This window comes from Trachemys scripta, chromosome 23 (genome assembly GCF_013100865.1).
Source record: "Trachemys scripta elegans isolate TJP31775 chromosome 23, CAS_Tse_1.0, whole genome shotgun sequence".
Lineage (NCBI taxonomy): Eukaryota > Metazoa > Chordata > Testudines > Emydidae > Trachemys > Trachemys scripta.
Window position 1 is genome coordinate 13,818,711 of NC_048320.1, and position 25,253 is coordinate 13,843,963.

General features: G+C 39.2%; 1 protein-coding gene across 3 annotated transcripts in view; it reads right to left on the minus strand.

Moving 5' to 3' along the window:
- Window positions 1–2,918: 2,918 nt before the first annotated feature.
- SMARCE1 (SWI/SNF related, matrix associated, actin dependent regulator of chromatin, subfamily e, member 1) overlaps window positions 2,919–25,253 on the minus strand; it is a 27,831-nt gene continuing 5,496 nt past the window's right edge. For 2 of the 3 annotated variants that reach the window (XM_034755782.1, XM_034755781.1), the window contains exons 2-11: window positions 22,441–22,491; window positions 21,298–21,341; window positions 18,958–19,125; window positions 16,592–16,672; window positions 15,248–15,379; window positions 11,918–12,089; window positions 7,974–8,146; window positions 6,614–6,715; window positions 5,723–5,933; window positions 2,919–4,918 (exon numbers count right to left, since the gene is read on the minus strand). In XM_034755782.1, coding sequence (XP_034611673.1) covers window positions 4,707–4,918; window positions 5,723–5,933; window positions 6,614–6,715; window positions 7,974–8,146; window positions 11,918–12,089; window positions 15,248–15,379; window positions 16,592–16,672; window positions 18,958–19,125; window positions 21,298–21,341; window positions 22,441–22,447 — 1,302 coding nt within the window. In that variant the 5' untranslated portion in view covers window positions 22,448–22,491 and the 3' untranslated portion in view covers window positions 2,919–4,706. The remainder of the gene's footprint in view (window positions 4,919–5,722; window positions 5,934–6,613; window positions 6,716–7,973; window positions 8,147–11,917; window positions 12,090–15,247; window positions 15,380–16,591; window positions 16,673–18,957; window positions 19,126–21,297; window positions 21,342–22,440; window positions 22,492–25,253) is intronic. The other variant, XM_034755784.1, reaches the window with a different exon arrangement.

A 25,253-nucleotide genomic window follows, 5' to 3' on the forward strand; every position in this document is an offset into this window, starting at 1 on the left:
GAGTTCTCAGGGGGAGTCGGGGGGAGGGGCAGTGAGAGGGAATGGGGGCCAGGATGTTTGGGGAGGCACAGCCTTCCCTACCCAGCCCTCCATACAGTTTTGCAACCCTGATGTGGCTCTCGGGCCAAAAAGTTTGCCCACCCCTGGCCTACGTAGAATATCTGCAAAAAGAGCAGAACTTGTGGCACCTTAGAGACTAACAAATTTATTTGAGCATAAGCTTTCGTGGGCTACAGCCCACTTCTTTGGATGCTGTAGCCCACGAAAGCTTATGCTCAAATATATTTGTTAGTCTCTAAGGTGCCACAAGTACTCTGTTCTTTTTGCGGATACAGACTAACATGGATGCTACTCTGAAACCACAGAATATCTGATAGCTCAGTGGTTAGGGCACTCTGAGATGTAAGCGACCCCTTTTCCAATCCATTCTCCCCCCTGGCAGAGGTGGAACTGAACCTAGGGCTCAAACATCCTAGGTGAATGCTCTAACTACAGGGCTAAAAGTTACAAACTCCTTTGTGTGGACCGAGCCAGGCATCTAACACATTCGGGGATCACTAAACCGAGATAGGCACCTGCCTCTGACAGAGGGGTGGGATTTAACACAATCCCCTCTCATCAGTAGCTCCCTACCTATCGCATTGAAAGGCATCTCTCCCCCCCAATTCATTGTATAGGGAACCTAAGTGCCTAATTTGGGTTTTGTGGATTGCAATGGTGTTCCTGTGATTTTCTAGGTGCCATGATGAGCAGCATTGCAATACCCAAGACCCTTTGTGGATCAAGGCTTCTGTGATACAAATAAAGTATTTGTGTAACAATTTGAGAATTTGTATATTATATAGGAATAAATGCTTTTGGAGGGGTTAGTTAAGACAAGTTTAGATTTCTTTGTGAAAAGTTTTGCCTTTGGTCTGGAAGGCAATTTTAAAAAGTCTTTTGTAGTGACAACTATATAATTAATCTGATACTGCTTATTAAAGGTCTCTCTTCCACCCATGAGAGCAAGAAAACGTGTAGCTGAATTTAGCATGAGCACCTAGATTATCAAGCTTGTTTTGTGTCTGAAATCAGATTCCCCCCCCCCCAGGGTGGTACATTTCTTTAGAAATGACAGGCCAAATTGTTAGAGGGACTTTTAAAACCATACATATATGCCTACCTTTCTGGAGCAGTTACAATCAAACATGTAATTTCTAGAAAAATTCACCCCTCTCAAGAATCTTAGTAGCTGTGTTTCCAGGAACAAATTTGTAAAGCTAAAGATGGGAAACTCCTGAAATGTAATTTAACCAATACAGATACAGCTGTTTAAGCATAAAGTTGGAACAACACTCCTCTCACCTGAGGAGAGCCTGACTTGTACAGACAGTATTTAGAACAGCTTTTAGGTTTTGGTCTTTGTTCCACATGGCTTGTTTTAAAAAGTATACAAAGACCTTAAAAATCAAGCAATCTTTTCCACAAGATTCAGGTGCAGCCACAATTTCCATCAACGCTTCCTCACTCACAGGTTTTGGAGTTCCCCGCCCCCATCAATAAGCACTTTTCTCCTCAGGACACATGCCAAAATCACAACTATAGATAATCCTTTTAGAGAATTAAATGAGCCACTTGAATAGTTTGCCATTTTATCTGTGCAAAACTACTAAAGATCCATTCACTACCATCCCTCCTTACTTCCAACAGTATTTTGATCCTTGTATTTTATGCTATTTAATCTGCAGTACTAATTAAAAAGATAGGTATGTACATTTTAACAAGCATCTGAAGTTAAATTAGCTGTAGTAACTGGTTAATAATCATTCCTGGTGTGCTAGCAATATTCACTTGTCACTGGCATGATTATAAAACACGTGTATTCTTCTCTGCCTCAATAAGCCAATGTTTTGAAAATGTGTTATTATTCCAACAAGATTTGCCCAAAGGGTAAAACAAGACAAAGCATATGCATGCTGAGGCTCGGTGAAACTTGTGAGCGTGTGTGTGTGTGGGGGGGATGTTAGTATAATTTCCACAATAAGGACTTAAAGCAATACGCTAGATGCCAAGTCCCACTGCTGTTTCACACGAGAACTCACATGTTCTAAAAATTACTGAAGGCAGTACAGCAAAAGCCTCTACTCAGCACCAACTGTCAAGAGGTTAAGAAATAGCATCTTACATATTCAGTTCTCCTCCTGGACAGTGTGTACATGAATCTAACAAGTATGTACAGCAAGAGGAAATGATATGCCCATAGTGCATTTTGCATATATACACTGCAAATGCACAATTTAAAAGAAAGTATTGCAATATATGAGCAAGTGACAATTTGCCTGTGGGAACCCAAAGGCCAAGTCCAGCCTTCCTTAATGTTTGTAAAATCCTCTGATGTCAAGGGGGCTGCACAGCAGTGATTCATGGCAGAATTTAGGGTAGGATGTTAAAATACTCAGATTACACAGTTGGTACTTCATCTCTTGCAAACCAATTATTGCTTTTAGTCCAATCTAAAATATGTTGTGGAAATTTCACTTGGTTCTAACAACATTTAAATTATTATTTCAAATCAGTCAAGGAGAGTTAAATGTTTATATGCAAAAAGGTCACAAGTCAGCTGCTCCTTATGGCATTTCCATTTCAAATCTTGTGTGTTCAGTGGTTTAAATTGAAAGACACGATCAGAATTCTTTTCAGAGATATCTGGCATGTAAGCTCTTAGGACAAGAGCAAATACAAAAACCCAAACCCACTCAAAAACAAGTATTATTGCAGAATAACTTTTTGTATTTAATATACTACAGAAATGAGGCCTGTGTATAGTGGACTTGAAATTTTACCTCATCTCTGATTTAAAAGGGAGACGTGCTGGGGGGGGATGGGAGGGGGGGAAGAGGAGGTCTTTGTATAGTCAATGTCTTCATAGACAGATAACACAGACCGATGCAGATTTTTTTTAAAAAACACGTTCCATTTTATTATGTTTAGAACATTTTAAAAAAAAGACCAAAAGGGTTTTATTTTGTTTTTAAAGAGAACACACTATCAGAAATACTACTATTCAGTAAAAACATACTAGAGTTTACATGAAGCAAATGCATCATGTGGTCTCTTAGCTGGAAAAAGTCATGAAATGTCTGGTGTCTGCCTTAATTTTATCAAAAGGTAAGGAGCATTTTGTTTGGAAGGGGTGGTTGTTTGGGGTGGGGGACAACAGAATTTTCATGTTTTGAAACTGCTAGAGATTTTGAAAGCTCATGTCAAGGGAGGTGTCTATTTGTTACTGTTTGTTCTGCGTTTACAACAGAGTCAGCATGGGAGGGCAAGAAATATGCTGTTTAAGTATTCCCTTGCTTTATATTTTACCACACCTTTGAATAAAATCGTTTGTATTGAACAAAGGGATCAAAGAGCATAGATGAACAAGGACTGATGCGGATACGAATCCCACATTACATAAAACAGCCCTGAGGCATACCATAACCACAGTAATAGCATTGGAAGCAGATGGAGCTTCTGATGGAAACGTGCACATGAGACTTCAGAGCATACAAGAACAACCTGCCTTTTCTCTCTTGTGAAACAGTTACTGTACAAGAGAGCGCAGAGACCACACAGAAGAATTAGGACCAAGTCCTGCAGCCCTTATTGAGGAAAGCTCTTCGTAGATTTAAAGGCAAGTTTTCAGTGAGCAAAGGCTGAAGGACTTGGCACTTACTGGAGATACTGCACTTGGCAAAAAAGGGAGGCAGCTATAAAAGCAAAGCAAAGTGGCAATACATGCCATGCTGCTGCGCTTTTATCCCTTCTAACACTTCATGCTCTTTTCCTGGCATATGGATAACAACATGACAACTACCTGAAAGACAAATCCATTATTTTAGCCAGAGGAATTTAAGTTAGTTTTTAGTTTGAGAGAGAGAAACAAAGCAAAAACAAAACAAACCGTGGAGGGGCTTATGCAATAAGAGGTCTGATCTCGCTATTATGGCCTGGAACCAGTGGAGTTTCTTGGTTGACACCAATGCAGACTGCACTAGAACATCTAAAAATGTTAATGCCAACCAGTGTTTATTGTATAGAAGTGAGCACAAATGCTTCAAACAAAAGTTTCCCCAACAGCCAATTCAATGCAACTTCATTAGCATCCAGGATTGAGTTATCAACTCCCTGGGTACATATTTAGTACTCCCTTATGATAACCAAGATGATGGATTTGGAGGAAAACACCTGAGGCTAAGGCAGAGAACTGGAATGGTTTGGTGACCCTCACAAAAGGTCAAACCCAATCTGTACTTTACCCAATCGTCAGCTGAATGGGAGGGGATGCCACACCAGTCATTGAAGGAATTCCTAGTTAGGACAGAGTAGTTACCTGATATTTCTTATGTAAAAATCATTAACTTGGGGGGTGGGGGGGAAGGGGGAGGAGAGAGAGAGAAAACCCAGCCCATGAAGGATACTATCTTTCTATATATCATAGAGCAATGGTTAAGGACACAAATACTGTCTTTTCCTTTGTAGGTTACTATTAAGACATTCCTCACCCCTAAAGGCCCCTTTAGGTTGGCCATGCTGGTATTGATACATTAGGATAATCGAGTAGTTAATGCCCAGTATCCTTTGGTGACAAATGATCTGGACAAGGAAGATAAAAAAAGAGCACAGCACATTTTAAACTCAAAACAATACTTGTTAAGAAGAGACATGGAATAAACCAATATTTATTCTTTCTTCTCACTATCCTCGGGGACAGGGTCTGCTGGAGGCTCCTCAACTGTTGCGCTATTGCTCTCTGAACCAGTGTTACTATCACTAGTTCCTTCCTCTGCAGTACTGTCAACCCCTTCCTGGCCACTCTCCTTATCTTCTGGTGTGGATGTTCCTTCTTCACCGTTCTGCTGGTTCTCTGTAGTTTCTTCTGGGTGAGCCTCCTCTGGAAGAAGACATTTCTCAGTGTCATTTACACCAGTATAGTTGGCAATGCAAATACATTTTAGGAGCTAGAAAGCTACGGGGGAGAAAGTATCAAAGATATCACTGACATTTCTATTTGATATCAATAATTTACATTGTTTAGAAATTTTTAGTAGTTACTGCTCTGGAAAAAAATCCCATAAAACATGCATGAATATACAAGGTACCTTCCACACTACTTCTTAGAAGTACCCTGCAGCCTCTAACCCTAAGAAGAAGGCTAGCCACAAATAAAAAAAGAAAATTGAGCAATAGAACTCCAACTTCCCTACCACACTCACCTACCCCAACTGTTATGACAACAAGCTGTGGTTCAAAATGATGCAGTCATGCTTACAAGATCTAATTCTTCCACTAGTGCCACCACTTTTGGTTTGGAAAGGAAATCTGACAGTGGGGGAGGTAAGCAAAGGTTAAAGTAGACAGGCACAGCCAGGGAAGTGCAGCTTTCCCATGTCTGCTAAAAGCAGAGGGAGAGCTCCCTCTCCTCCTTCCCTGGTGCAGTGAAAATGTCCTGGTTTGTTTCAATCTACATTAATGACTGAAAGATAAGGTGAGATTTAGGGAAGGTTTGGAAATCAAACCTCTTCTGCTGGGTGCACCAGACATCCTGCACAATAGACTGTGTTTGTTGCTATTCTTTTTCCCCTTTTCAAAATTGAGGTTTTTTAAAGGTGAAAAAAGCCTAAACTTTGGTTATGGCCCTTCCTGCTTGTTCTATTGAGGTCAGAGAATCCTGAAGCCAGCCTTCACGTGCAGTTACCGGTCTCCATGGGAGCGCTCTCTTCTTCCTTCTTCTCCTCCGCCTTGTTAACGGCTTGCTCTGCCTCAGGTGCTGCATTGGTCTGAGTGCGTTCAGCTTGTTCCACGGCTTCCTTTTCCCTTTCCTCTTGCCTCTTGCGGGCCTGTTCCTCAGCCTGAGCAATTTCAGCTGCTATTTTTTCCATGTCCACCTCCACCTTCAAACTGCATAACTAGCAATCACAAGAGAAAAGTCCTTTTATTAATCCAGTACTTTGCTCTCTATGTTTGGCATTTTGGTGTCAGGCAAAGCAGGTATCTTGTGCATTAAGAATGCATTTTGGAACATAACACAGAGGAAAACCTCATTCGGAGTTTAGTAGTGCTGCATGGGACAATGTTTGCACCTTGGTTTGTTAAATTTAAGAATGTAAAATGGAGAGCTCCCGCAGCTATAGAAGATCAGTTCTCTCCGAGATCTGGGATAAGACTATGCAGCAAGAACGGAAAATCAATGTAGGCCTTGAGTCTCAGCTCTATTCAAGGAATACACAGTGCATTTGAGAAGAGTGCACGCAAAGGTGGCTTTAAACCATCTTTGCCATCTCTTGACCTTGGGAGCACAGTGCTGATCTCCTTGGCTTCAATTAGATCAGTCTGAAGGCTGCTTTTAATTATGCTGGCTGCCAATAACCCCGGTGGGCCATTGCAGAAGCCTAGAATCACCAAGGGACATGGAAGCCCTCTGGCCAAGACTCGCTGCATTCTATAGCTCTGGGGCACCACAAAAAGATATTCTAGAACATGAACCCTCTTTTAAATATAGAGCTAGACAGAAGCTGGGCAGGACTCTTTTTGAATAATGTGCAACAAGTAGTATCCTAGAAGGAGAGAGAACATTTTAAAGCTGTACCCTCTTCAGTTCATTGTTAAAGGATTCTGTGCTTTCCAAGAACTTCCTCTTCTTTTCCTGGTGGCGCTCTTCTATTTGCAGGAGCTCGGCTTCCAGTTTTCGCTAAAAATGAAAGTAACTGAGTTATGAAACTTAATACTCAAATATACCAAATACTGGATAAAATGCTTTGATGCATACAAACAATGTAGATCAATTTTTTTATATCCATCTCACCCTTATGATGGAATCTGACTTTCCTGATTTGATGCTCAACAGCTCAAATGTGCAAATGAGGGAAGTCCCCCACCCCCAAGTCGTAGTAATAAGAAACCATAAAGAAATTGGATGAATTATATTGTGCCCTAAGGAGTTCTAGGCATAAGATGATAGGTGCTTGACCTGAAGAGCTTGCAATCTATGTATTTCTATACATAGACAGTGCCTAGCGCATTATATGCGGTAGTACAATACAAATGGAGGTTAAAATGGGAGAAGGAAATCGGATGCAACACATTTTCCCCTTTCTTTTGCTATTTAAAAAGAAATCTTCACTCTTTCTTGTCTCTGCCTAATTTGCCCAAGGGTTATGTATATACATACACGTACAATATATATCAATCAGCCGTTTCTTTTCAATTGGTATACACACACAGGAATCTGTTGAAGTTAACTGAAATGTGTCTTAAATGTGAGTTATTAGATACTCACTTATGCTTTTAATTTTCAGTTACAAATGTTAAAAAGGGGGAGATTGACCACATTAAAAAGAGGGCCACTAACAAATACATAGCTATAGGTAACAAGCTATTGAAAGTCATAACTGCACCAATACCTTTAAATCAAAAGCTTTTCTTTACATGTTGAAGGGATATATAACTGCAGAGGACTGTGACATGATGTATAAGTAAGAGGTTAATCGACACCTCTTAAATCACTGCATTATATCCTTTCATAGATACAATGTCACAATTTTGTATGATGCATGGGAATCACAGAAGTTTGGACTTATCCCTTGCTCCTCCCAAAAAGCCAGGGAGAGGTTAGTTATCTGGGGCATGAAGAGTACTGACACTTTAACAAGTACATTCATGTAGATGATCCAAATTATTTTAAACTTGGAGTACAGCCCAGAACCATTATATTTAATAAGTTTTAGGTAATTAATATTTACCTGATGCAGAGTACTTGTGACACCTTAGAGACTAACAAATGTATTTGGGCATAAGCTTTCGTGGGCTAAAACTCACTTCGTCGGATGCATGAGTTTTAGCTCACGAAAGCTTATGCCCAAATACATTTGTTAGTCTAAGGTGCCACAAGTACTCCTTGTTCTTTTTGCCAATACAGACTAACACAGCTACCACTCTGAAATATTTACCTGATGAACCATTAAGGACTGAACTTGACGTTTGAGAACTTGCATTCTAGCTGTAGTGACAACGGAGCGGACGTCTGGTACCACACTTTCACTCAGTATCTCACTAATCAGACGGTGGTTCCTTTGGAAGCGGGCTGTAGCTGTGTGCTTCATAGAAAATCCATCATCATAATCTGAAACAACAATTTAACAAATTAGACAAGTCAAGCGGCAAGTCTCATTAAAATGTATCCTTAAAATACATGGCAGTTTTCAATTCAACCAGGAACAAAACTGCTGCCATGACACCATGAATAAGTTTATGTACAAAAATACTAGAATTACAGAGCAGTAAAATAATCAAACAAACTCAATTTGGAGAGACAGTATTTTATGGGCTGGGAGACAGCAGAGCATGGGAGCTATGATTTTAGCCAGATCCCACACATGGCTACAAACTGATCTATTCTCTTTAAACAGCAATTATCAGTGCCTATGCCAACGCACTACTTTTAATTTGTTAAGAACAAGAGAGATAAACACACTGATTATTCAAACTCTGATAATGAAACTTCACAATTTCTGGTGCTCACTACAATAAATTCCTCATTAAAACAGACGAGAGTTCAACGAAAGTAAACTTTGTGCCTCAAACCTAAAGGGCTGAGCACCTGCAGCACCAACTGAAGTAAACAGAAATGGCAGACGCTCTGCCACTCAGGCCCTATTGTAAAAAAGCCGCACTAACAAAACCTACTCTAAGTTTGTTCACAGAAGCCAAGCAATTAATTAGCAAAAATCACTTGCTGGAAAAAAAAAAAAAATTGAGATAAACATGCATTAGAAGAAAGTTATAGGTTAACAAATGTCAAGTGCTAGTCTCCTACAACCTTCTTGAGGGAGGAGAAGAAAATACCAGAGAAAGGTTTGGTCTCAAGCCTATGACGAACTGCCTTTTTTTTGATACGTTTGTAGAAGAGCTACCCCAAAAGGTATATGACAGACCAAAGAAATTTTTTCCTTAATTAAAATGGAGCTTTAGCTATGTGGCAAAATAGGAGTTTAGGCAGATGTTATTCTGAGGATTACATGTAACTATTTGTGAACAGGGCCAGCTCCAGGCACCAGCTTGTCAAGCAGGTGCTTGGGGCGGCCGCTCCAGAGAGGGGCGGCATGTCCAGGTATTTGGCGGCAATTTGGCGGACGGTCCCTCACTCCACCTCGGAGCGAAGGACCTCCCACCGAATTGCTGCCACAGATCGCGATCGCGGCTTTTTTTTTTTTTTTGGGCTGCTTGGGGCGGCCAAAACCCTGGAGCCGGCCCGGTTTGTGAAACTGTTGTATTAACCAAATATTACTGAACGTACTAGATATTCACTTTAAAAAGCAGAACAACATTTTGAGAACACACCAGAAAAAAAAAAAAATCTCCAAGATTATTAAGCTGGTTCTCTCTTATTTTAGGATTTCTCTACAGGAATGTTTAGTTCAGGGCAAACAAATGGGTCAGTCTATCCTGCACTAGCTTGCCACAGTCTGATGTCTGTTTGGAAACAGCTGATGCGCATTATCAATTCATTAATGCACTATGATCTATTCCTGTTTCAAAATGGATTAGCTCAAAGCACATGAACAAACTGCTAATGTGTCTCAGCAGCCTCCACAAGGACAGTTAAGACTGCAGGCTAGCTGAGCAACATTCCCACTCCAGCTTGCCACAAACTAAGTTTTCATGACAACATGCCCGTCGTGGTTTCAATAGTCCCATCACTGTAATATCAAAGAGGTTCCTAAGCTTTAAAGGATGATAGTCCTCCTATGCTTTCATTTTCTATCTTCACTGTCATCACTGAAAAATCTTTCCCCATCTCCTTGAAATGTCTAAGTTCTGTTTATGTTACACAACTTTCCCAGTTATGGGATACATGTGGAGATTGTTGCTCCACTCTTCACAAAACTGGAGGGGAAAACATTAAAAATAAATTCTGTTATGCCAGAAAGTATTATTGAGAAGGCCAATTTTGATTGAAACTCGTCAGACTGAATATTGCTTTTCTGGAAGAGAGAGAAAAAAACAGTTTCACATTTGGGACGTATAAAGTATTAGATTAATTGAAAATAAAAATAAAGTGGAAAATAGTAGGAAATGTGGCAAAGAGTTATTTCCGCGATTTTCAGGCCAACAGGGACCTTTATAATCATCAGACCCAGAATTGCACCAAGTGATTCCTGAAAGAAGCCCATAACGTCTGGTTTTTGCACCAGAACACATCTTTTAGAAAGCCATCCAATCCTGATTTAGACTTCAACTGACTGAAATTTGTATGTGGTCGATTCTCTATTGTTTTACTACCCTTGCTGTTAAAAAAATTTAAAAAGTGCTTAATTCCTACTCTGAATTTGTCTAGCTTCAGCTTCCAACCACTGGATCTTGTTATAGCTTCATCTTCTAGACTAAAGAGCCTTCTACCATTAGAAAACTACAATCGTCAATATGTGATTTCAGCATGAGATTGCAAGTCCCTTTCTATGCTGTCAAATGGTGGACCAAGTTCACACTTAACAAACAAGTATAACCCACTTCAGTGGGAGTGGCCCCTGGTTATATCTGAGTTGAATTTGACCGAGGTATAATCAAGTTGAACAGTAGGCTGTGAAATGCCAATTGCTAAAAAATCCCAGGCACATTCATGTGTTTTACACAGCTTATACTGCACACAGCGGAAAGTGCTATTTACCATGGGAATTATCTCATGGCTGTGCTTGTTTGGGGGTGAGGAGGGAGAAGAGGAGGTGTCATTGCCTGGCTGCATTTTTCATCCTCAGATTTCAACAGTCAGCCTTTTAGCATCATTTTAAAAACTGAAATTGACAATATCTTTGTGTGACTTTTCTCAGTGGGTTAGATATGGATGCCAAAGTGGTATTTCCTTTCAATTAGAGAAAATGTTTTGACAGTTTCTTCATTAAGTTGCACTGTGTGTTGAGAAGTTGACAGAAGCCTTTTTAAGTTCAGCTGCTTAGGTGTGTTCAATCGCCATATGGAATAAGTCGAAAGACAACAATTAAATAGAGTCTGCCAGAACTACCTGCTGCAACTATTATTAAAGTACAACATTTCATTCAAGTAGGACGGAGGGAGCCCTATGAAGTATAAAGTACTACACAGACTACAAATAGGTCTATGGATTTTGTCACTGAGATCACAGAAAATGTGAATTTGAATAAAAAGTCAGTTAAATCTTAGAAATGGCTGTAAAAATACATACGATTAGGCCCCCAAATCAAGTGTTGCCACCTGGTTCATATGCTAGATTGCAAAGCCAATCAAATTTGACCCATCAGCTCCTCCATTTCCATTTACGGAGAGGCAAATGGGACAAAACCTGAGTGGCACTGCAACCCCGTGCACAAGGTTACAATGATCAGACTGGGACAGTAACTGCAGCATGAGCTTGCTCCCAGTCTTGTGTATGTTGCTGTAGTGAAAGCTACATTTTTTAACCCCTGCATCTCTGCTGGGCAATTTAGAATGGAAATTTTTAGCAAAATTGTAGCCTAAATCACAAATAACCATCAACTTGTCAAGTCTGAAACAGGTATTTTGAAAATATTTTTAACAGGGGTGCAACCCACAACGTTTACAAGAACGTTTTAAGAGTAGCCTGGCTGCTGGTGGTCAATTCAGTCTTAAGGTTAAGAAGAACAGTTGTGTCACCTTAACTTGTAGTTTGAGGTAAGATGATTCTGAAAGTTTAGTACTAAAGTTACACATTTAGTATTTTCTTTGTTACATGGTGTGCGAGTGTTTCCCATTATAGTCCAGGAGTAAGTCAGTGAAATATTAACAGTTTTTAATACCAAAGGAATAAACAAAACAGCTGCCTGAAACTTACTCTAGATTTTATGTCCTAAGGTAAAAATATACCTCACCAAAAGTGTATACAAATCTCCTTTCTGCTTACCATCTGGGTCTTCTGCTGGCTGGATGCTCATATAAGGTTCACCTTTCTCCATGCGTGATTGCCTTTGTCGGCTTTCTTCCTCTAACGCAGCCTCAGCCCGACTCTTTGCGTTGATGTAGGCAAGGTAAGCTGGCGAGTTATGGTAGGCCTTCATGGATTCATTGTACTCTATCTGAAATTTGACGGATACTGTTTTATTGAAATAAAAACTATCTATTGTACCCTGGCAGCCCTGTTTTGCTTATTGACATTGGCCAAATATCCAAAAGGACAATTTGGTATAAACGATTTGCCTCCCTTTCTACCGCATTTCTCTTTTAGGTACATGCACTCAGAGACTAAGACCAGAAGGGACCATTGTAATCATCTAGTTGATCTCTTGCACATCAAAGGCCATGGAACCTCCCCCTTGCACTCCTGCAATAGACTCAGAGCCTTTGGCTGAGTTACTGAAGTCCTCAGATCTTGATTCAAAGACTTCAAGTTACAGAGAATCCATCATTTAATCTAATTTAAATCAGCAAGCAACCCATGCTACAGAGGAAGGCAAAAAATCCCAGAGTCTCTGACAATCTGATCTAGAGGAAAATTCATTCCCAACCCCAAATATAGCGATCACTTAGACTCTAAGCATGTGGGCAAGACCCACCAGCCAGATTCCTGAGAAAGAATTACACAAACCTCTTTCATATTGCTCTTGATTTATGGTGCACTACTAATCTGTGTGGTGGTGGGGCACCTACACACAAGAGTCAAGAAGAATTTAATTCTGGGAAGTCTAATGCTATCCTCACTGCTATGATTAAAGATTAAAGCTTGCAAGCAATTCTTTGTTTTGTCTATAACTACTGTAGAGACATCCCATGTTTCCAATTCTATCACTTTCAACTACTTTACACATCTAAAAAATCCTGAGAGTTAACCTTGATCCTGATGTCCTCTCCTCCCTCCCCCCAATACCTCTTATCTCAGAGCCTGCTTATCATTTCCTCCAGGACAGGACAGAACCATTTTTTATTTTTGTCAATCCCATCATCATGTATTAAAAATCCCACTTTTCCTTCTTTTATTGTGTTCTTCAGTCCTTCCCTACACGTGGCTAGGGGTGATCCAGACAGTCTATTTTCTCACTTCAGGTAGCAGAATTGTATCACTCCACCTGCCTGCATTGATCTACTGACCATTTCAACCACTTCTTTAAATCTCACTTTTAAACCTTGCTTTAGAAACTCAAAATAAACATTTTCACAGAACCACAGAAATGTAGGGCTGGAAGGGAAGTCATCAAGTCCAGCCCCCTGCACCGAGGCAGGATCAAGTAAATCTAGGCTACCCCGACAGGTGTTTGTTCTTAAAAATCTCCAATGATGGGGATTCCACAATTTTCCTTGCAAACCTATTCCAGAGCTTAGTTAGGTTAGATAGAAAGTTTTTCTTGATAAGTCTCTCTTGCTGCAGATTAAGCCCATTACTACTTGTCCTACATTCAGTGGACGTGGGAGAACAATTGATCACAGTCCTCTAACTACCCTTAGTATATTTGGAAATTTATAAGCCTCTCCCCTCCCTAGTCTTCTGTTTTCAAGACTAAACATGTCCAGCCCATTTAACCTCTCTCGTAGGTCAGGTTTTCTAAACCTTTTATTGTTTTCATTGCTCTCCTTTGGACTCTCTTCAATTTGTGCACATCTTTCCTAAAGAGCGGTGTCTAGAATTCGACACAGTACTCCAGCTGAGGCCTCACCAGTCCCAAGTAGTGTGAGACAATCGCCTCCCAGGTTTTACATATAACACTCCTCTTAATACACCCCAGAATGATATCCTTTTTTGCAATTGCATCACATTGTTGACTCATATGCAATTTGTGAACTACTATAATCCCACATAATAGTCTGCAGTACTACCGCCTAGCTATTTATTCCCATTTTGCAGTTGTGCATTTGATTTTTCTTTCCTAAGTGTAGTACTTTGCACTTATCTTGGTCGAATTCAGTTCTCCAATTTGTCAAAGTTGTTTTGAAGTCCTTTCCTGTCCTCCAAAGTACTTGCAACCCTTCCCAGCTGGGTGTCATCTGCAAATACTTAGGCATACTTTCCACTCCACTCCATTATTCAAGTCATTAATGAAAATATTTAATAGTTCCGGACCCAGGACTGACCCCTGGTATGGATACACCCTCCCAGTCTGACAGCAAACCATTGATAGCTACTTTTTTTGAGTACAGTCTTTCACTTGTTTTGAGATGCTCTGTATTAAAGGTCAGTTACACTGTACGATACTGCTGTATGTACCCAAAGGTGTCTTTAACTTTTACTAAATTAGTCCTTTTTATTGAGTTAAAAAGTAGGAATCCTTGATTTTGCTTCAAATGGCAGAACCCTTATTTAAAATAATGCTTCTGTTCTTTAAAAATCGAAAGGTGGTATTTTGAATGAAAACAGTTCTAAGCATCTCTTTGACCAGGTGACCTATAACTCAGATGCTGCAATTTTAAACACAACACAAGAGATGTCAAACAAACAGCTTGTAATTGTCCTACATAGCTGTGGAGATCTATGACTGTAGCGGCCTTGCAAAACTCTTAAACTATCAGCACGGACAGAAAATATATTATTGCCCTTTGCCATGATGATCAATAATGAAAAACTAGTGATATTTTACTTGCCCATCAAAAAACAACAAAAACAACATTCTGGCAGAGTAAAATTTTGCAAGGCTGTACCATGGAAACCAATTCTTACACACATATTCATAACTGACCAGCTGAAGCTACAGAGAATCAGTTTTGAAAGAGGATTTTGGTGTGGAAAAAATCAAGTCCACTCAGTTAAAATTCCTATTCAATATAAACATTTCATTTTGAGTAGGGTCTAAAAACTGAAGTCCTTGTTGACATACGATTATGATCAAGAGGCTTATCAGTATATACAGAGCTTAGTAAATGACATACACAAGCCACCATATAGGAAAGATGAAATTTGATTCTCAGGGTAGTTTCTAGAATAAAAACCATCAAACACCACAGGATGGAAGACATATTGTGGGGAACAATCCTAGAAAGGACTAGATGACCTAAGAAGTTATTTTCTATTTATATGTACTGTGAAATGTTACAAGGCCCTAATTCAGGAAGGTACTTAAGCATATGCTTAACTTAGAGCGTGAGAATACTCTATTAACTTCAATGGGACTACTCATGTGCTTAAAGTTGGGCACATGCTTAACTATCTTGCTGCACTGGGGAACAAGCTTAACTCTTCTATGACAGTGGTGCCAGGGGCATAAGATGAAAGAATCAGCATTAATAACTAAAGATTTCATCCCTTTACCTTTTCTGCTTCATATTCATTCAAGTACTCTTGTTTCTCCTCATCAGTGAGATCTCGCCACATCCCACCAATGATCTTGCCAATTTCCCATAACTTCAAGTCAGGGTTGGATGCCTTCACTTGATCCCAGACCTTAACAGAAACAGCTGGCGCTTTACTACTGACATGCAAACACTTCCAAATTAAATGTTTTATGGTATCATCTGAAAGAATACTAAGAAAAGATCACTATAAAACCAAGCTATATTAAGTAAAAGTCTGGCTACCTCCAGTGATTACTTTTTGGGGCAGGAAGACAGTAGTACAGTCATCTATTGAAACTGGCAACAGCCAGATTTATTGACACCAGCTTCAGTTGTGAATCTTGCCCTGAAACCTGTGAATTCTATTCCAAAATGCACATCACTGTATCGCTGGGAAAAAATTAACATGCAAACACATCAAGCAACATTTATGTTCAGACACATGACAATGTGCATTGAACTTTTAAGATCAGAACTTGGACCTTCGTGTATTCAAGAAGTTTTCAGTCATATTGATCACTTTCAATTCCAACAAGTTCTGATTCCATCAAAACCCAGTTTTAACTTTATATAAAGAAAGCAAGCTGTCAGTGTTATTACTTGCTATGTGTGATTAGGAATACCAGATATGAGGGTGGGAGGGCTGTTGGCTTAATTCAGGTTGCTGGTAAAAACACTTTACCAGAAACAGGAAGGCATGTATATTTCCTTCTGGCTCACCCACTCCTTGAAACTGGATCACACGCCCTTCCCATGCAGAATCAGATTCCAGACTCTTCGCAATATTCAATTTCCCATTGCCTCTCAAACAGTTCACAGAATAATGAAGTAGTGCTACAGGTTAGTAGGTGACCACACATTTCTCCCACTGCTACTCTTCAAGTCTAGCTACAGCATCATACTATGCCACAATGAGCACTTTCTATACAGAGGAAGTGCTGACAATACGTGGATCCTTGACAGCAGGGACAACGGTAGTTAATAACCATTTCAAAGAAAAATCTTAATTTCCCCTCCCCTAACCCTGTAGATAAAAAAACAAAACGCCACACAGGAAAATAGAGGGTGCTGACCTTTTGTTTGGGGGATAATTTTGTTTTCCTAGAAGGTGGCTACCATATGGTTAAACCATTGTTGGTGTTACTCTGATGGGGAAAGCAACTGTGTTTTAAAATTCCTTTTATGAATAGAGTAAACTCTGCAGGTTGTTAGAATTTAACAGAGTTTAGAAGTTGGAACTAAAATAACTAATCAACTGTTGGCATAAACTTAACCTTTAATGCTACTTATTCAACCTAGATCCAAAACACTGTGTACCCACCTTCCTGCTGTACCTCATGTAGGGCATCAGAGGCTTATCTGGTGGCTTCGGGGGTTTGGGAATTGTAATACCAGAGGAAGCCTATAAAAAAAACAAAAACAAAATGGATAAATCCATTTCTTAACATGAAAAGTAGGCAATTTCAATACACAGTAGTCTGGGAATATAAATACTCTTGTATATTAAATACATGTACAGGTACTATAACTGGTCCTCATAATAATTTGCAAAATTCCCCCTCCCCCGACCCCAAATGTATTTGTCCAAGTATTAGTTTGAAAAAGGTTACTCAATAAAAGTCCAAAAGGGGACAGTTTTCTCAAAACCAAAAGAGAGTCTACAAATTTGCTTCTGCTCACCAGTCCCAACAGTTTGTTTTCCTCAATTTTGATGAGAATCACTGTTATGGTACCTGCTCTGACAACTAAAGAAATTACTACTGGGAAAAGGATAAGGAGAAAGTATGAAAGAGCAGGAAATTATCTATACATTCTTTCATTCAATCCGTCTCAGAAATACACTTCTTCCACGAAATCTTTCAATGGGAACTTGGGAGTCAATCCAAATATTAAAAAAAATCCCTATGAGACTGATCCCTCAACCTGTGCATCATTTGTGTCCGAATTGTATTGTTCTTGTCCAAATTAGATTGTGAGCTCCTTGAGAGACCTTGTCTTCCTTTAGGTTTGTACAATGCCAAGCACGTTGCCTGCACTTAAAAAAAAAAAAAAAAGACACTAAACAGTAATTGTTATTGATTGAAAGCTGTAGCATCCACTTATTCTTCTGTTCTCTTCCATCTACACACCATCTCAGTTAAAAACAGTGCATTTATAACAAGACAAGGTTTGTTCCTCCTGGAATAGTAAACTGACATCATATAGTTTGTAACAGCTGTAGATTCTAAAGGTCCCAATCCTGCAAACACCCATGAGCAGTTCCATGGGATTATTTTCATATCTAAAATTAATCAGACTCAAATAAGTATTAGCAGGATTGCGGACTGCGGTTCCACACTTGAAAATGGCCAAGAAGGTTAAATGTTCAGTGTTTTTGCTTTCAGTATTTTTAATCTGGATATTTTTATGTTTCACTACATTTATGAAGTTCTATGAAACAATGCATACATACTTGCATAGAGTTATAATGTATATGAGGTGTATGCATTACCAAATGTATACATATATACACACAGAGATGGATTTGAAAAACATTAACTGAAACTGTTTAATGCTTTTAAATTAACAGGAATTTAAAGATACCATACATATTGACATATGCATGGCAGAGAAAGCTGTATATGCTTATGACATACAGAAACAATGAAAATTCTGACAAATCTAACCTATTCATGTATTCAGTAACATAAATGTAAGTTCAGACACTATGTTCAAACGCCAGCTCATACCTTCACTACAGGGCAAGGGGTCTTTTCTTTAGGCACCTTATTAAACAAGCTGAATTTACGGAGTTTAAAAAGATATACTGAATTAAACAGCAACATCTATGGATTAACTGACAAATTCTTATGTGTATTACATTCTGAAGAGGCTAGAAGTTGTGTAGATAAATTTTATACCCTCAGAAAGAAATTACATAATATAAAAATGATTTTAATTTTTAATAATTTAAAAGAATACTGTATGTCTACAGTTTTTACATTTAATATTAGGTGAAAAGTGTGCATTTAAAAGTTTCATTTTCTTTCTTGCCTGTATGTGAATCGTGTTCTGCATCTTCACTCAAGCTCAGAGGTACCCCATATCAGTACATTTCCTCTCACTTTATGCCAAGTATTCCTTAAAGGGTCTACAAAGCATCCACATTTCATCCAGCCATAGAGGACAGAAAGCAGGCTCCCTCATATTTTATCGACACCACTCATTTGGTTGGAGAGGTCACTGCTGAATCTGGAGATCTGATACTAACCATACAAAGTAAGACGGGAATGGAAAATAGAAACATGGGTTCCTTACATGGCACAATCGTGCGATGTAATCACCAGTTACAATTTCTAGTTTGGAACTTGTCTTTCCTCTCGTTTCATGCCTATAATCTCAATAAAATTTATAATTCCCTCCCTCCAAGAGGAAAATATAATCCACACCCATACTTAAGGTTCTTTCCTTAAACATGCAGTGATCATGGAGGCTTCAAGCCATGGAATTCCAAAAAGAAAGACTTTCCCCATCTCAGATGGGAATAATAGATCTCTCTCCATCTATTACACAGAAGCTTATTCTCCAGTACAAGGCTTCACAATGAAAGGGGAGAGGTAGGAGAGGGGAGAAGATGGGGGGAAAAAATCAGAGTTAATTTTCTCTCTTTATAAAAGTGGCAGCAGCCAAGATTCAGAAGAACCTAACTCTAAAGCCATTTCTGGTCAATTCCTGTTGTTTGCCGGATGATGTAATAGTTGATTCTCCTACCGTGACCCGGCTGTTGGTGCCCGGGTTCCCTCCCAGCCTGTAGTTGTTGTAGGCCAGATGGCTGTATGGATTGTATCCCACAAACCCTGGTGTGCTGGGCATTTGCTGATGGAAACAAATGAGACAAAAACACGAATGAGAAATGAGCTCAAACGAGGAAAACACAGAAATGAAAATGATCTGCAATATGGCATGCAAAAACAACTAGAATTTAAACAAGCAAATGAGGTGTAGCAGTTGGTTTCCTCTCAACATGTGAAGTATTCCAATAGAAACCTGTTCAGGAAACAGGATTTTTAGCTGAATGTGTTACCACTGTCATCTGATGTTTTATTATCAGGCGTGCAAACTTTTAACATAAGTGTGCCATACATCTTGCTTATGGCTGTTAAAGTTTGCAAACTTTTCATAAGTGGCCAAACAATTCAGGAAGAATCTAGTATCCAACGAAACAAAAGAATTTAACATACAAAGCACTACAGTCCACATGATTATGTGGAAATCACCAATGCCATCATTCATTATATGCACCAATGGAAGCACAGGCTATTGATCAAAAACGTAAAAAAAAACCCCTTGATACTGATAGTAGCAGGACAGTGCAATCTGTGGACCAACAATGGCGTATGAAGCCATTCCTGCAAAATTAAATGTTTTAGAAATTATGCACCAGGGGGTACCAGGGGATTTGATTAGATGGCTGGAAGAGGTGGTGATCCATAGAGGTATCTTTCCCTTATGAAGTAGTCTGCAGAATTAAAGAACTGGAGAACCGCTGCAATGGAATATACATGTTAGATACATTTTTTGTAGTTATCTCATCAAATCACACATTGCTAATTGCACATCTGAGATCACTCTTTAAAAGACTTGCTTATTTGACTAAAGAAAGTAGCACATCTAAAAATGAACATGAATAAACAAACATGGCATTCATGGAGAGCCCCACTGAAATCAATGGTGTTCCACACATATGCAGGGACCTGCATGCACAGAACTGATTGCAGGATCAGGGCCTGTCACATCTGAACATTAATATAAAACCAAGTAAGGTATTTGCAGAGGGAAAAAAAAAAAAAAAAAAAATTTAAATAAAACTTTGGACTCAAGCTGTCACCCAACTGGCACACTAATGCAAAAATAGTCTTAGCCCGCAAATTTATATGGGAAAGTTTACAAATTTTGTTGACATCAAATATATATTTCCTGCTCCCCAACCTCTTTAAATGTGGACTTTGGTTTAATAATAAAAAAACATTACATATTTCCTATTTTGTAGTCACCGTCTACAGAACTGGGAAAAAAGTAGATCCTAGGAGCACTAATATAATTAAAAAGTCTATCGACATTTTCTTTTGCAAGCCATTTCACTTGTGCCTGTTTACTCTTCTATAAAATGCGGGTAATACTCCCGCCCACGCCCCAATCACAAAGCATTGTGATGTTTAAATTTGTAGAGTGTTCCTGTCATCGGATGCAAGTTGTTATAGAAGTATAAACATATTTTCAGATGCTTTCCTGGCCACATTATGTCAAGAAAGATTGGATATCATATAATAAAATTTTCCAGGTAAATCCTCAACAGATTGCTTCTGTTTGCAAAGGAACCACTTACCTTATACTATGTAGGAAACTTTATTCACACAATGCTCACATTACAAAACGCCACGGATTTCAATACATTTGAGTAGTAAGATTTTCATCATGAGGGTTCCATTATTCTGACCCAATATAAATGAAAGTTTGCATAATTCTACATAACTGTGTGAATGCCACTGAAAACAAACTATACATACACATTTAAATTCACTGTAAAAAGTACAAAAAATTATGTTCAAAACTTGGACCGACATTAAGCTTTTAGAGGCAAGAAAGTTTAGAATTAAGTATGCTACTTAGCCCTTAGTTTATGGTTATATCGAATTGGAATATTTACAATGGATACATGGATATCAGGCCCAAAGCCTAGAAACATTCACCACGGTATTTAACTTTACTCATGTAGGTAGTCCCATTGGCTTCAATGTAAAGTTAAACACAAATTTAAGTGTTTGAAGGATCTGGCCCTAAGTATTGAGTGAATCTTATCCCAGTTTCCCCACCACTTTTTAAAATTCGGAGGTCAATTTAATTTAAATGCTGAATGTCATTTCAACAGTTCAGTGCAAATAGTTTTATATTCATAATATTTTAATATTGATAGCTGTGACTACCAAATTATTGTCTTAAAAGCCAGACTACTAGATTTGTGTTAATGTGAAAATTCATTATACTTACGGTTGTGGGAGCAGGGGTGGGAGGTGGGGCATAGGATGGCCTTTCTGTTTAAAAAGACAAAAACAAATACAAATACATAACTTCCTGACAACTCAGATATATTATGCATATGGTATCCAAAAGTGTACTAGGCACACAACAATAATTTGGTAAGAAACTTATGATCCCCGTCCCAAAGAGTTTACAATCTACATTGACAAAATAAAAATAAAAGGATGAAAGAAGAAGGGATGCATTTTAAAAAAGGCAACACCAGTGTCAGATTACTAACCTTTTATTTAGATGTACTGGGGTGGAGAGAAATGTAGGAAGAGAATTAAAAAAACCTGTGCTAGCCACCATGGAAATTAAAGCACACTAGATTTTCTTCAGAGGCAAGAAAATGGATTTGAAATGTAGAGCTTGACATGTAACAGTATGCTTTAAGATGAAACAACTGTAGGCTAAATTTTACATTCAGTTGTGAAGATCATCCCCTCCCCAAGTGGTTTCATTCATGGCTTTCAGTAGCATATAGCTGGCATTAAATAAAAGCATAGAGGGAGCATATCTTTTCCTACTTCATTTAGAAGTTGCACAAGAGTAACTGAGTGCAGAATTTAGCCCAAATTGCTTACAATTTTACACAATTTATATTTACTAAAGATGGAGCAAATCTTGTCCCTTGGTGTGAAAGGTCCTGCCCATCGGAGGGGAAAATTGTGGGGACAAATGGTAAGGGAGTATGAATCCCCAAGCCTAACTCTATTGGTGATCAACGCACGCCACTGAGGTAGGCATGATGGGATGGGTCTTCTGCCACTATGGAGGACGTACCCAGATGGCAGAGACTATTCCAGCCTTAAGACTGGAGAAATGGCTACAGAGCAATTCTGCAGCTTGTCAGGTAGGATGCTTGTGTGTTTCTTTCATCGTTTGGACACAAATAAATCCTCAGTGCACAGCCCTGGCTCTGAGCTGTGGCAATATCTAGTACCAACTGATTGGTAGTTCACTTATAATTACTGTATATGGTAACATTCCTCTTAAAATGAGCTTGGTCCAGTAGCCCTTTCTCATGTGACAGCAATGGGATTATTCATATAAGTAAAGGCTGCTGAAACAGATCTTTACTTGTTAAATTAAAACAAAACAAAAACTTACTTGACATTTTGGTAGATAAGTTTTCAGCCCGCTAACATTATATCTCAAACTCTGAAAGACAAAAAAGACAACACAACGTCAGACTCTTAAACAGAACAATTTTTATTTTCATGAACCATTAAAATTAAGAGCATTATAACTAGAGCATCTACTTTTTAGGGTTTATTAATTTCATTTGGGGGGGGTGGTTATTTTTAGCAATTTTGGGGTTTTATGTATATGTCCAATCAGTTTGGGGGGGGTGGGGGAGAGCTCTTTGTATACACTGTAATGAGTAATCTGTGTAATGTTTCCTAATGTGCTTTAATGTAGTACAAACAATACCATGTTAAGTTTCAGAGTAGCAGCCGTGTTAGTCTGTATCCGCAAAAAGAACAGGAGTACTTGTGGCACCTTAGGCCTTGGCTACACTTACCAGCTAGTTCGACGGCTGGAAATCGAAGTTCTGGGTTCGACTTATCGCGTCTAGTCTGGACGCGATAAGTCGAACCCGGAAGTGCTTGCCGTCGACTGCGGTACTCCAGCTCGGCGAGAGGAGTACCGCGGAGTCGACGGGGGAGCCTGCCTGCCGCGTGTGGACCAAGGTAAGTTCGAACTAAGGTACTTCGACTTCAGCTACGTTATTCACGTAGCTGAAGTTGCGTACCTTAGTTCGAATTGGGGGGGGTAGTGTAGACCAAGCCTTAGAGACTAACAAATTTATTAGAGCATAAGCTTTTGTGGGCTAAAACCCACTTCATCAGATGCATGCACCCTCCTACTGTATTTTCCACTGCATGCATCCGATGAAGTGGGTTTTAGCCCACGAAACCTTATGCTCAAATAAATTTGTTAGTCTCTAAGGTGCCACAAGTACTCCTGTTCTTTTTGTGAATACCATGTTAAAGCACACAAGGGAACCTTTAGCACACACCAGCAGGGTCTACATGGACCAGCTAATGTCAGTATGCTTTAGAAATCTGAGCCCTATAATCTGTACTACTGCTCCGTGTAGACACGGTCTTAGATACAAGTAAGCATTTCCAATGTTTTTCCACAGTTTATTGGATAAACACAGATTTCATTATTTTTTTTTTTGGTATCAGGAGTGTTTTATTAATGTTTAAGAATATAAGAACGGCCATACTGGATCAGACCAATGGTCCATCTAGCCAGGTATCCTGTCTTCAACAGTAGTCAGTACCAGAGCTTCAGGGAGAGCATATAGAACATGGCATTTGGAGTGATCCACCCTGGCTTCTGGAAATCAGAGCTTTAGAGCTGCCCCGAAGCATGGCATTACATCTCTGACCATCTTGGATAATAGTTATGGATGAGATTATTCTCTATGAATTTACCTAGTCATTTTTTTCTAAGCCAGTTATATGTTGGCCATCACAACATCCCCTGGGAATGATTTCCACAGGTCAGTTGTGCACTGTGTGAAAAAGTATTTCCTCCTGTTTGTATTAAAGCTGTTGTTTAGTGGTTAAAACCTAATTTAAGGAGTCCTAATTATAACCATGTATTGCAGGTAAAGCCACAAATTTGTCAGCTTTGAAGCGAAAGAAAAACAACTTTCCAAAAACTAGGTCTACATTTTCTTGTAGTGACTGACAAACTTTCTGTGAACTAGCTTGGCCCTTAAGGATGAACAACTAGGATGGAATAAACAGCTCTGAAACTGAAATCCAAGGTTCGTCTGATCTTCCGTGTAAAGATTTTACTTGTGCATCACTTTTAATAAAAATCAATCACAGTACTATATATTGGATTTCAATCACTTGTCTTATACGGCTGGCTTCAAAGACTGGATATGAATGCAGGAGTGTGCACATATGGTATCCTAAATAACATTATAAAATATAAACAAGTTCATAGTAATACATTGTCACATGGCTAAACTGCATATCAGAGTAACAGAAAAAGCAAATGTACCTATTAGAGCTAGTAATGTCATGGTCAATGAGAGCTGGGCATGTGCAACCGGTTGCAGGAGTGAACCCATATATGTAAAATGCTCTGTAAAATAACAGCAATATCCTACTAGCCTCTCTCATGAATTAAAGCTATTGAAGACTTAAGAGAGCAAGATTTGGGCCCAGTCCTGTAAACGCTCAGCATCTGACATTAATAATGTTTATGGCATCAAATACTAAAACTGCTAAACACATGCTTCAATTTTGAACGTGTGATTATTCCCACACATAATGGACTATTTATGCACATAAAAGTTCCATGCATGCTTGAGTATTTTATGCCCAAGGCCTACAGATGGACTGCACTGTTGACAACACTAGACAACCCTTACTAAAGAAGTTGCCATTCCCAAACAAAGTCCAGTGAAAAGAATGCTTACACATATCAATTTTAAATGGAGACCCTGCTCCAGAGCAACAGAAAGATCTCATTACTCATCCAATTTTGGGGAGACTGGGAGGGAATGTGCTAAACATACAAATATAATATGTAATACGCAAATTCCACCCCCCCCTTTTTTTAAGAGGCGGCAGATTCTAAGCACTCGAGCGATAAAAACACAAGCATGTCACTTCTAACCACAGGGTTTCAAATCATGATAGCTTTACTCCAATCAGTAACATGGTACCTTAGAAAATAAGACCCACTTCAAAAAATGCCTAACTACAGCAGGCGAACTTGCTTAGGGGAGATAGTACTTGCCTCCTCCTCTACCACTTTTGGGATGCATGTTGGGGATAGGGCAAGAAATGTTTTTGATTGCCTTTCCCCCCTCCCCCATGGAGGGGTGTGTGTGTGTGTGTGTGGGGCGGGGTAGCTCCCGCCTCCCCCATGGAGGGGTGTGTGTGTGTGTG